The 12,625-nt window shown below is 43.8% G+C and overlaps 1 protein-coding gene across 1 annotated transcript in view; it reads right to left on the reverse strand.

Moving 5' to 3' along the window:
* Positions 1-12,625, reverse strand: part of SART3 (spliceosome associated factor 3, U4/U6 recycling protein) — a 651,822-nt gene that overhangs the window by 447,666 nt on the left and 191,531 nt on the right. Inside the window, exons 7-8 of the mRNA XM_086943090.1 lie at positions 12,134-12,289; positions 11,634-11,772 (exon numbers count right to left, since the gene is read on the reverse strand). Of these exons, the coding sequence (XP_086799216.1) occupies positions 11,634-11,772; positions 12,134-12,289 (295 nt within the window). The remainder of the gene's footprint in view (positions 1-11,633; positions 11,773-12,133; positions 12,290-12,625) is intronic.

Below are 12,625 nucleotides of genomic sequence, written 5' to 3' on the forward strand. Positions count from 1 at the left end.
AAGGAAGATAAGTTGTCTGCTCCCATCTGTTTGGAGGCTCCTCTGTAGAAGGAGCGACGAAAGAAGCCTTGTGTTTGTGGGGCTGTAAAGCTCCCATGGATTTTGGCAGTCTCAGTGTCTTTCTTCATTTTTTTTAGTGCAGTGTCCACAGCCGGGCCAAAAAGTTGTTGTTGGTTGAACGGCTGGTTAAGGATAGTGGTCTGGACCTCCTGCTTAAAACCTGAGATGCGGAGCAAGGCATGACGCTTAAGAAGCACACTGGTATTTATGGATCTAGAGGCAGTGTCTGCTGCATCAAGTGCACATTTTGACGCATTTGAAATTAGTTTACCGTCTTGAATGAGATCATTTGCTTGTGTTTTATATTGGTCAGGCAAATGTTGTAGTAGGGTTTCCAACTGGTCATAGTGGGCCCTATCAGATCTTGCAAGCAGTGCTTGGGTGTTAGCTAAGCGCCAGTTATTGGCTGCTTGGGCAGCTATTCTTTTACCAGAAGCGTCTAACAACTTGGACTCTTCATCAGGAGGTGGCACTTCTCCTGAGGTTTGGGAGTTAGCGCGCTTCCTAGCGTTAGAAACTACCAGAGAATCCAAAGGCAACTGTCCCTTAATGTAAGCAGGTTCTGCAGGGGTGGGCCTATACTTTTTCTCTATTCTAGGGTTTAGAATCCTGGCACTTACGGGATCTTTAAACACTTCGGGGCATGCTTAATGACTCCCTTAATCACTGGCAATATTTGCACTGACTTTTGGGACTGTTCAAATGTATCTCAGAGAAAGTCCTCTTCTGCCTCATCTGAGTGCATTGTGACACCATGATAGAGGGCAGCCCTATTAATTAACTGTCCAAAACCAATATTGTCGCTTGGAGGAGATGGTTTTGAGGGGTATGTGTGTGGACTTGGGACGTCTGGTATGTCTTGTGGGATAGGGTACTCCCAATCAGGTGGGTCAGTTGTGTACGTGAAAGGGTCATCTGGGTCACCCCCATGTCGTCATCATCATCATGATGTGGAGGTGTATGAGGTGGAGAAAAATGAGGTGGAGAAGTTTCAATTGGAGGTGTAATAGCTTTAGGTAGGAGAACTGTGGCTCAATGGTTAGAGCGGCAGACCCGGATTCAGAGGTCTGGCCCGGGACCAGGGTTCAATTCCCCGCCTCGGCGGGTCTTGGGCTCAAAATTCCATGGACCTGATAATTCTCGCCTCGTGCCTATTCCAATCATGGAGTCCCACTCTGCAACTCTGGGCAATAGCTTGCTTAATCTCCACAACGGCCCCCACAACGCTAAGGATGCCTGGCTTCCACCTTGGGGGTGCCCAGGAGTGGACGCCTCAAAGGGAAAGCCAGGATAGGTTCCACAGCGGTATTCGTACAAGCGCCTTGAGACCCTTGCGGGTGAGTAGTGCGCTATACAAGTATCAATTTACAATTTACAGGTAGAGGAAGTGGGTTAGAAGGAAGTATAGGAGAAGTACGGTGCATAGGCGATGTGGCAGAGCCCTTCTTCTTCACAGGCTCTGGAGGAACAGGTGCTGTGTCTAACTTCCTCTTCCTATAAGGTCCAGTGGTGACATGTCCTGTCTCTGGATCAATATAAATCTTTTTCTCTTTTGGATCGACTTAATCCGGATGAAAAATCTCCTCTTCTTCAGGAACCGCTCTTGGCGCCATTCTTTTCGGTTCTGAGCAGGGTTGGTGTTTGTTTTTGTCCTTAGCCTTAGGAGGCGTGATAGAGTCCTTTGGCGTAGCTTTTGGCTCCGAGGATTTTGGTTTCGGAGCCGAAGCTGGTTTTTTCGGTATGGAAACGTTTGAAGCCGGTTTGTCCACGGGAATGGGATTTTTCAGGCCTGGTTCGTCTTTAGAAGTGGACGGCGTTGGAACCGATTTCGGAGCCGGGACTTCTTTTGGTTTCGGTGCCGAAGGTGCTGGTGGGATTGGTACATTTGGTCTGCTCGGTCCCGAGCTACCGGAAGGCTTTTCGATTTTCTTCGGAGCGTGGCTTCTGAAGTATGTTTTCGTTCGCAACTGGGCCCAGCAGGCAGAGTCTTGATGATTGCCTTAGACTTTGTTGGTGGGGTTGGGGTAGGGGCAGTAGTACTCACTCTTTGACCAGGAGTGATGGAGTCACCGGAGTCTTCTGCCTCTGACACGATTTCGAGAGCTTTGGAATCTTCTTCTGGGACATCTGGGCCTTCGTCGAAGATGTCCACCGATTCCAGAGCGGATTTCTGCATGATGTGTCTACGGGCCCTTCGATCTCGAATGGTCTTCTTCAATCAAAAGGATGCGCAGGCTGGACAGCTGGACTCAGTCGCGTTTAGGTGTTAAGCACAGGTTGCAGACCTTGTGATGGTCACTGTGCGGAAATGTTGCTCCACACTGGGGGCATTTCTTAAATGGCGTCCTTTCCATGAGCTGTAGGCCTCACGGCGTGGATAGGCCCAACGGCCAGCGTCGACGACCGGAATCGAGCCGATGAAGTTGCGCCAAAGGTTGAGATGTTTGGAAGTTAATCCAAAGAGTTAAGGAAGTTTTTTTGCGTCGTAATACTTTAGAAAAGTAGATTTCAAACCGGAGCGGAAAAGTTACATCCGAACCCAATGGTGGAAAAAACCAATCTAAGGATGGAGTCGATGCCCATGGGCACTATCGTCCAAGGGAGGAGTCACCTATCTTGTGACTACAAAGACTTCTTCCAAAACAACAACAACCTGCAAACATCCAAGCCCAACACCACATGGCGATCTAATGCCAAGTGTGAGATCTGAAGCTCATATGCCTCGAACATAGGTGTATACTGTCCCGCACTGACTCAGACTCACGACAAAGGGTCTGGGTGTCATCACTGGGGAAAGTGTACTCTTAGGAGCACGTGCCCTCACCCACTCGAAGGTGGCCTACTTCATCAGTGAGTTTGCTACTCATTGGGCTGGCGCTGTAATGCCCAACGGGCACCGCAAGATGACGCTTTACCAGAGATCTTTTTAATCACCAATGAAGGGCTAGAGCAGTGTGTGTGTTCCAGTCAGCGAATAGGAAGATTGAAGAACAATGTGAATTAAAATCAACTACAGACTTAATGGGGCCATCTAATAGGGATTTGGCTATACGTGGAGTTAAAAACAGTGTCAGAAAGAGTTGGACATAATGATCTACTTGTTTTATATAGTGCTTGATACTATATATGTGCAATTTCTTAGCACTTAAATTAAAAGGTGTTACTGTTACTAATGGGTCCCAATTTACCAACCCTGGAAATATAGGTGGCTGAGTTGGCAAAGATCCAACCTCGAACTACAGATCATTTCATATTTCAGTAATGAGGATTTAGGTCTCTTAGCCAGCCTGCTTGCTTATCAGATATGAGAGCTATCTGTCTTGGCTATGTTTTTTTACACCCTAAGTGAATATGACCCTAGATAAATTACACATCCACTTGTGGAATGGGAATAGACTCGTCTCTGCTGGTAAGAGATTCAGAATTAAGGAATACTTTTTTAATGCCTATATTTAGCTTTTACAAAAGACACTGTAGATGAGATGAGGTTAACAGGCTAAACATTTGTAGATGGACAAAGGAATTACAGAAGTTGGTGGCAATATTATTGCATAGGAAATTGGGGGGAATAATTAGGCATTTAACCGGCAATACATATGGTCAACTGGTTATCAATGTGATAGAGGAACACTGGATTGTGTTTGGTAACAGCACTTAGTCAGATGACTATACTGCTATAGGCATTTTCAGCTGAATTGGCCTTGTTTAATGAATCAATAATAATCGGCCCTCACTTTAACACCGACACGACATTAAGAAGGAATATGCTACTTACCAGTATGCATCTGTTCTTTGCATAGAGGGCTGCAGAGTGGTACATTATGAATAGATCGCCATCTGGTGTTGGGCTCGGATGATTGCACTTTGTTTTTCTCTTGGAGAGTCTTTTGTATCTTGGTGACTCCTCCTTTGGTTGGTAGTGCGCATGGGCATCGGCTCCATCCTTGGATTGCTTTGCCATAGTAGGGTTAGATGGAGTAGTATGATAGAATACAGATAGGAATGCCCATGTAAGTATCTAAATAAGATAATGTTGGAACAGACACAGGTTTCCGGGGAGGCTGGGAGGGCATGTACCACTCTGCAGCCCTCTATGCCAAGAACAGATGCATACTGGTAAGTAGCATATTCCGTTCGAGGCATATGGGCTGCAGATGGTACATTATGAATAGATTATACAGCAGTTCTCTCCCTAGCGGTGGTCACCCGTGTCTGTTGCAACTGTTTGAAATAAAGTCTTTAATACAGCTTGTCCCACTCTAGCTTGTGTTGTGTGCACATCTACACAATAGTGCTTTGTGAAGGTGTGCGGTGTAACCCAGGTAGCTGCTTTGCATATGTCATCTAGTGGAATGTTTCCCAAGAATGCCATAGATGCTCCTAGTTTACGTGTAGAGTGAGCTCTAGGAGGAACCGTTAATGTTCTCTTTGCTTTTAAGTAGCATATTTGAATGCATTTTACAATCCATCTGGCAATGCCCGCTTTAGAGATGGGATTGCCCTTATGTGTAGGAGAAAACGCAACAAATAGCTGTTTTGTCTTTCTGAAAGTTTGTGTTCTTTCTATATAGTACAATATTGCCCTTCTGACATCCAATGTATGTAGGGCCCTTTCCGCTACCGTCTGTGGTTTTGGAAAGAAGACCGGTAATTCCACTGACTGATTGATGTGGAATGCGGAAATTACCTTTGGTAAGAATTTTGGGTTTGTTCTAAGAACCACTTTGTTTTGGTGCAACTGCATGAATGGTTCTTGAATCGTAAAAGCTTGTAACTCACTTACTCTTCTAAGTGACGTGATACCTATGAGGAAGGCCACCTTCCATGAGAGGAATTGTATTTCACACCTATGCATAGGTTCAAATGGTGGTCCCATTAGTCTGGTAAGTACTATGTTCAGATTCCAGACTGGGGAAGGTGGTCGTCTTGTGGAATGACTCTTGAGTCCCTCCATGAAAGCTTTAATTGCTGGTACTTTAAACAGGGAAAGATGTTGCCTGTTTTGTAGGTACGCCGCTATAGCTGCGAGATGAACTCTGATAGAGGTATATGCTAAGTTGCATTGCTGCAAGTGTAGTAAATAGCAAATGATCTGTTTAGTGGATGCGTCCAGAGGGTTGATGTGCTTACTGTTACAGTGTATAGCAAACCTCTTCCATTTTGCTGCATAGCAGGCTCTGGTGGTAGGACGTCTTGCTTGTTTAATGATTTCCATACATTCTGGTGGTAAATCTAAATATCCAAACTCTATGACCTCAGGAGCCAGATCGCTAGGTTCAATTCTTTGGGATCTGGGTGCATTATTTCTCCATGGTTCTGTGTAAGGTGCATGGGTAATAATCTTAGCTTTTGATGTGGCACCTGTGAGAGTTGTAGTAGCGTGGTGAACCACGGCTGTCTTGCCCACGTGGGTGCCACTAGTATCATTGTCATTGAGTGCTGCTGCAGTTTCCGAACCACTAACGGAATTAGTGGGAGAGGGGGAAAAGCGTAAGCAAATCTGTTGGACCAATTTATCCATAGTGCATTGCCCTGGGACCGGTGGTGTGGGTACCTGGATGCGAAGTTTTGGCATTTTGCGTTCTGATGATTGGCAAACAGATCTATCTCTGGTTGCCCCCATCTTTGGAAGAATGGCTGCAGTATTTGGTCGTGCAGCTCCCATTCGTGTACTTGTTCTGACTGTCTGCTTAGGATGTCTGCTATCTGATTTTGAACTCCTGGTAGGTGTTCTGCTAACAGATAGATCTTTTGAGGAATGGCCCATCTCCAAATGTCCTGTGCTAGTTTGGATAGTTGGAGAGAGTGTCCCCCCCCCCCCTGTTTTTGAATATAATACATTGCAGTCATGTTGTCTGTTCTGATCAGGACTGCCTTGTTCGTTATTTGCATTTGGAAAGCTTTTAGTGCTAGAAATACTGCTAATAGTTCCAAGTAGTTGATGTGCAGTCTCTTTTGCTGCACACTCCACTTCCCCTGCACTGTGTATTTGTCCATATGCGCTCCCCATCCGGAGAGCGATGCGTCCGCTGTTCTTATCACTTGTGGAATCGGTTCTAGGAACGACCGTCCCTTGGAAATGTTTGTTGTGTTCCACCACTTCAGAGAGCGATGCGTACGGTCGTCTACCAACACCAGATCTGTAATCTGACCTTGAGCCTGATTCCACTGTGTCGCTAGACACTCCTGTAGTGGACGCATTTTTAGTCTGGCATGTGGTATTAGCAGTATGCAGGAGGACATCATGCCTAACAGCTGTATAAACACTCGTGCTGGTAGTGAGTGTTGTGGTTGAAATCTTTGCATTAACCCGACCATTGTTTGTATCCTGATTGGATTGGGGTATGCTATGGCTCTTTCTGTGTCTATAGTAGCCCCCAGGTATTGCTGAATTTTGTTTGGTTGCAGGTGTGATTTTTTGTAGTTCACCGTAAACCCTAGGTGGTGCAGCAATTGAATCGTCTTCTGTGTGTTGTGAAGACATTCTTCTTGTGACTTGGCCTTTATTAACCAATCGTCCAAGTAGGGGAAGACCTGTATTTGTTGTCTTCTTAGGTGTGCTGCCACCACAGCTACGCATTTCGTGAACACTCTTGGTGCCGTTGTGACCCCGAACAGAAGAACTTTGAATTGATAATGTTGTCCTTCCACTACAAACCTTAGTTATTTTCTGTGGGCTTTGTGAATTGGGATATGAAAGTAAGCTTCTTTTAGATCCAGTGTAGAAAGAAAGTTCCCTTTCTTCAGTAAAGGAAGTACCTATTGTAGCGTGACCATGTGGAAATGTTCCGAATTTATGTATGCATTGAGAGGTCTGAGGTCTAAGATTGGTCTTAGAGATCCATCTTTTTTGGGGATTAGGAAGTATAGAGAGTATACTCCTGTCCCTTGTTGGTGTTTTGGAACCTTCTCTATTGCATGCTTTTGTAGCAGTGCTAGTACTTCTTCTTTTACCAATGTTAGATGATCTTGACTCATTGGACGCTGTTTGGGGGGGATGTTTGGTGAGGTAGCTGTGAGTTCCAGGCAATATCCATGTTGGATAATTTGTCTCACCCACTTGTCTGATGTGATGTTTTCCCAGACAGGTAGGAACTGTGATACACGTCCCCCGACCGGTGTTATGTGGTCTGGGGGAAGTTGTATTAAGTCACTGTTTTGGGGTTGAGGAGTTGCGGTTGTTATTTCCGCGGCCTCTACCCTTGTTGTTGTTACCTCTGTAACTACCTCTTGAATTACCTTTGGGTGACGTAGGTGTGAAAGAGGTGGATTGCTGATTTGTTCCTGTATTTTTTGAGCCTCCTCTATAGGTGGATCTACGAAAGGAACCCCTTTGTGTTGGCTGTTGCAATGCTCCCATTGACTTAGCCGTTTCTGTATCTTTCTTCATCTTTTCTAAGGTCTCATCTGTGCTTGAACCAAAAAGTGTTTTCTGATCAAAGGGTTGGTTCAATAAGGATGTTTGTACTTCTTGTTTGAACCCTGAGATTCTAAGCCATGCATGTCTCCTTAACAGGACACTGGTGTTGATGGATCTTGCTGCAGTGTCTGCTGCGTCTAGGGCGCACTTAATGGAAGTGTTAGTTATTATCTTTCCTACCTGTATTAACTGATCTGCCCTCTTCTGATGTTCTTTGGGGAGATGTGTGATGAGTTTTTCTAATTCATCATAATGTGCCCTGTCATAACGTGCTAGTAGCGCCTGTGTATTGCCTATACGCCAGCTATTTGCCGCTTGTGATGCTACTCTCTTGCCTGATACATCTATTAATTTTGACTCTTTATCAGGTGGAGGGGCCTCTCCTGTAGATAATGAGTTCGCTCTTTTACGAGCGTTTGAAACTACAAGCGAGTCCAGAGGTACCTGCCCTTAGATAAATATTGGATCCTTTGGAGCCGCCTTATATTTTTTATCAATCCTTGGGTTTAACACCCTAGCCCTCACTGGGTCTTTGAATATTTCTTCTGTGTGACTGAGAAGACCCTTCAGCATAGGTAGAGTACCTGATGTTCTTTGTGCATTAGGTAGTGTCTCTAATAGGAAGTCCTCTATTTGAGGTTCTGTATGCAGATCTACCTTATGATATTTTGCTGCCCTATTAATGAGCTGTACAAAACCTGTGTTATCATCAGGTGGTGAAGGCTTTGAGGGATGTAACTCTGGGTCGTTGTCATCATCTGACCCTGCGTTATAATTTTCCCATGGGTTCTCCTCATCTGGGATAGTGTCCTCATCCCCTTGAGGTTCTCCCTCCCCTGTATCACTGTCTACATCAGACTGATGTGTAGATGGTCTTGGTGTAGAAGGTGCAGGAATATTTGGCATAGTGTGAGGAATAGGAGAAGAGGGTGTGACTTTAGGTCGAGGAGAAGTAGGAGGAGTTGTATTTGTCCCCAGTGTTCTGTTTTTTGAAGGAAGAGATTTGTCTTCTATCTGTTCATTCTTCCTCTTCTTCGTCACTACTTTGCCAGTTTGTGGATCGATAAACAAAATCTTTTGTTTGGGATCTGTGTGCTGCTCCTGTGTCGGTACCGAAGCCTTCGGTTCCGAAAGGTGCCTTTGTTTTCGATCGTCAATGTTCGGTGTTTTCGGCAACGAGTGTTTGCTCGATTCCAATTTTTTCGGTGTCGAGTGAGTCTTCGACGTCGAATCATGTTTCTGTTTCGACATGGAATGTTTCGATGCCGAGCTTTCCCTTGCATGGAGCTTCGGCGTCGAAGTCGATGTCGACCTCTTCTCGGATCCGACATGGTGGGAGACTGAGTGTCTTGGTTTCAGTTTCGTTTCGTTGCCGGGCCCGAAGGCGGGGCGTCGGAAACTCTTTTCTGCGGTTTGACCGGGCTCGAAGGTGGGGTCGTTACCACACGTGGTCGGTTTTTTGGTAAGGGGACGTCGTCACTCACGGTTTGTTGCACGTCGAGTTCTTCGACATCCGACTCGTCCCCTTCCGACCCCGACTGATCTCCATGATCTTCTTCTTCATCGAGGTGCTGGTCTTCGAACAGCTCCGGGATCGCCTCCGACTGCATTCTGGAAACCTTGTGTCTTTGAGCTCGACGATTTCTAATCGTCGACTTGGAGGAGAATGCTGCGCAGGCTTCGCAGTCCCTGGATTCGTGGTCAGGCAATAGGCAGAGGTTGCACACCTCGTGTAGGTCCTTGTGTGGGAACTTAGCACCACACGTTGGACATTTCTTGAATGGAGTCCTTTCCATGGACTCCGGGCTTGACTACGTCGAGAAAGGCCTCCTGTTCGTCGACGTAGATTAAAGTTTTTTCTTCGATGTTGGAGTCGAAACACGGCGGAATGGAAATGAAATACCGCTAACAATACCGTTGAATTGGAAAGGGAATACGCGCCGATAAGTCACTTCTTTTCGAAGTCGATCTGGAGCGTCTCAATCCTCATCCGAACCCGATGGCGGAAAAAACAATCTAAGGATGGAGCTGATGCCCATGCGCACTACCAACCAAAGGAGGAGTCACCAAGATACAAAAGACTCTCCAAGAGAAAAACAAAGTGCAATCATCCGAGCCCAACACCAGATGGCGATCTATTCATAATGTACCATCTGCAGCCCATATGCCTCGAACAGAATGTTCCTTAGCTGATCTCTGGTGGGAATGCATCTTATGCCTACCTACTCAGGCAGGTGTAGAACGAATTCGAGCACTGATCTGGTCCTGGTATATTGCTCCAAAATTTAAGAATGTAAAGCGACCATACATTCTCACTGCACCTCAGTCCATGGGCATCACCTACAGACCATTGTGTGCCACTTACTTATAGTTTAACCCAGATACATTCCTGCATTGAACCCTGATTTCTAGAACATGTGGACATTTATATCTTGTTTTCAACTATAAACAGAATGGTATGAAGTGGCACAGAGTAACAGAAAAGAAAATGAGCTAAGAGCAAGAACATAAAGACTCTCTTGTGTTTTAATAAAGATGGCAATGGACAGTCAAGATCTATGCAAGCATTCAAATTCTAATCAGTAAATCACAAACTAGACACAGAGCTGCAGACACATAAAATTACTACTGCACAGACTAGCCTACTATTCTTCACAGACAAACTCCTCTTTTTTATGTACAAAAGGGATTCAATGAACATCCACTACAACCTCACATGCGCTCACTTTTATGTTGTGCAATTGATATTTTGTAACAAACTACTTAATAGAAATTTGGACAAACCTAACTTAATCTGTTACACGCAACAGTATATTCAGTGGATAAAAAAAAAAAATACACAAAACTTAAACTATGGACTGAAATGAGCAGTACCAAAAACCAGCAACAAAAAAATATGTTAGTATTATACCAGGCCATGTGGTAGACACTTAATAGGAAAACGTGAGAGTTTCACAATGGAAGTAACAGTCAGATGTAGCTTTTGCGATTTTTTAATCAAGTGCAAAAATATAATCTTGGAATGTACAATGGACTAGAAACAAATGATTTGCAAAGAAAGGATATGCACAGTTTGCACAGCACAGAAAAGGTGAAGTATTCACTATGCAAACAGCAGATGAAGGCATCTGGGGTACAACAATGCCACCAACTCAGGCCAGGTGGTTACCAGGCACAATACCAATATGGCTAGCTTAATGGCTTTGAAAATAAAGATTGCCCTATCTAGTCAAATTAAAATGTTAGCATGCTTCATATGTTTGCAAACTGTGTTTCTGCAAAATAATTCCATAATGACAAAATAAACAGGCAAGCCCAAAGGACAATACAGCATTTATGGCACAGTGAAGTATATAGTGACAGCAACAACTTTATAGACAGGTATAGATTGATGGTAAAAGATAACCTATCTAGTAGCAATCGGTTTCTCAGTGTGTTTGGAATGGGTGCTGCAGTATTTCACTTCAGTTATAGTTGAAGTATTTTTTTATTTTAAACTATTCGTAGAATGCATAAGAAATATAAATGCCATTGTCTGTTGTTTTACTGCTACACTACTGCTCACCAATGCTAGATTGTGCTTATACATTAACGCATTTTGTTTATTGTTTTTGCAATAGTGATACATAGATTCGCTCTGTAACTTGCGTGAATAAGCAAATACTGACCTAAGGCCTTCAGCATAGATCTGTTTGTAACTAGCAGGAATGGTCGGGCAGGTCATCAGAAAGGAATGACAGTTAATTGCAAATCACAGTAATTTGCTAAAAGAAGGTCCCTAATCTCTGCAATGAGTGTCGCTGCAAAACTTTTGCACGTCAATTTGTAATTCTTTGCAATTCGCAATAAAATTCAGGTTTTAGGAATGGCTATTTGAATTTTACTCATCTGACTCAAAGTATTTAAAGTTGGGAGTACAAGCATAAATTAAAACATATGAATCAAATTCATAAATCTCTTTTGTGGATTTACCTAAACTGCAACTTAAGAGGAGTTTAAAGAGGTATCCCAGTAAGTCATTAGGGATCAGAACATTCAGGTAGGTTTTTCCAACAATACCACTTCATACTGTACTGGTATTAACAGAATATACACAAATGTACTTCCAAACAACTAGCAAAATGTATTAAAGCTGCTAACGGGCATTTCTTACCACACACTCTCTGATGGTCCACACCATGCCTCTCCATCGCTAGAAGATACCGCTTCCACAGTCCAACCGTCCAGGGGCAGTTCCTGGCAGCCCGGTCATGAGCAGCCAGGACAAGATCTTTCACTTTTAGCTGCCTGTCCTGAGCAGATGAAAGAATGGATTGTTTCGTTATTCTTCCCAAAACACACTTAAAACATAGTAGGCGGCCTGAAATACTAAAAAAACATTGTATCATTTCATTTTCTTCACATTCATCAACTATTTGTAAAAAGCATCCATTTTTACAAATAATTATAAAACCTTGTTTTATAATTATATTTTAATTCAAATTCTCTTCATTTCCTGATCAGACCAACACGTTTGTTAAGAGCCGGTCCTTCACAATCAATCTGGATCCAATAATGTGTACACAACTATATACATGAGGGCAGTCCAAACAGAATTTAAAATTAGCATATTAAACAGCTTAACACTTTAAAACAAAGGCACATCTTCCTTACCAGATAGTGAGTGTACCGGGCCCAAAGGTCTGGTACCAGGCAGTTTTCAGCAAGAGCGCGCTCAAATGTTAGCTGAATGCGATCGGGGTCGCCATCCTTTAACACAAAGTCAATATATGCTTGGTATTCCGACATCTTTGGTGTTTCTGCGACCATCTAAAAACGAAAAATAAGGCAGAAATGTAAAATACTTTTAGCAGTCTGTTGAAAACTATTAAACAATAGATCTTCTGACGTAACTATTATTTTCGAGCACAATTATATTAGTTCATATTTACATCTAGGTTTTGAAAGTGCAGTTGTCAAACAGACCTACTGCTAACTGTATAGATAAAGTGGGCTTTGGGTCGGTCTCAATCAACCATTACCTTTCTTCAATGAGCCTCTTCAGCCATTGGCTTTAGACTGCACCTCATGTTAGCTTCTTCAGTCATTGGCTTCAGACTGTCACTCATGCCTTGAGCTCAGTTGCAGTGGAGTACTTATCTATAA

This window comes from Lissotriton vulgaris, chromosome 11 (genome assembly GCF_964263255.1).
Source record: "Lissotriton vulgaris chromosome 11, aLisVul1.2, whole genome shotgun sequence".
NCBI lineage: Eukaryota > Metazoa > Chordata > Amphibia > Caudata > Salamandridae > Lissotriton > Lissotriton vulgaris.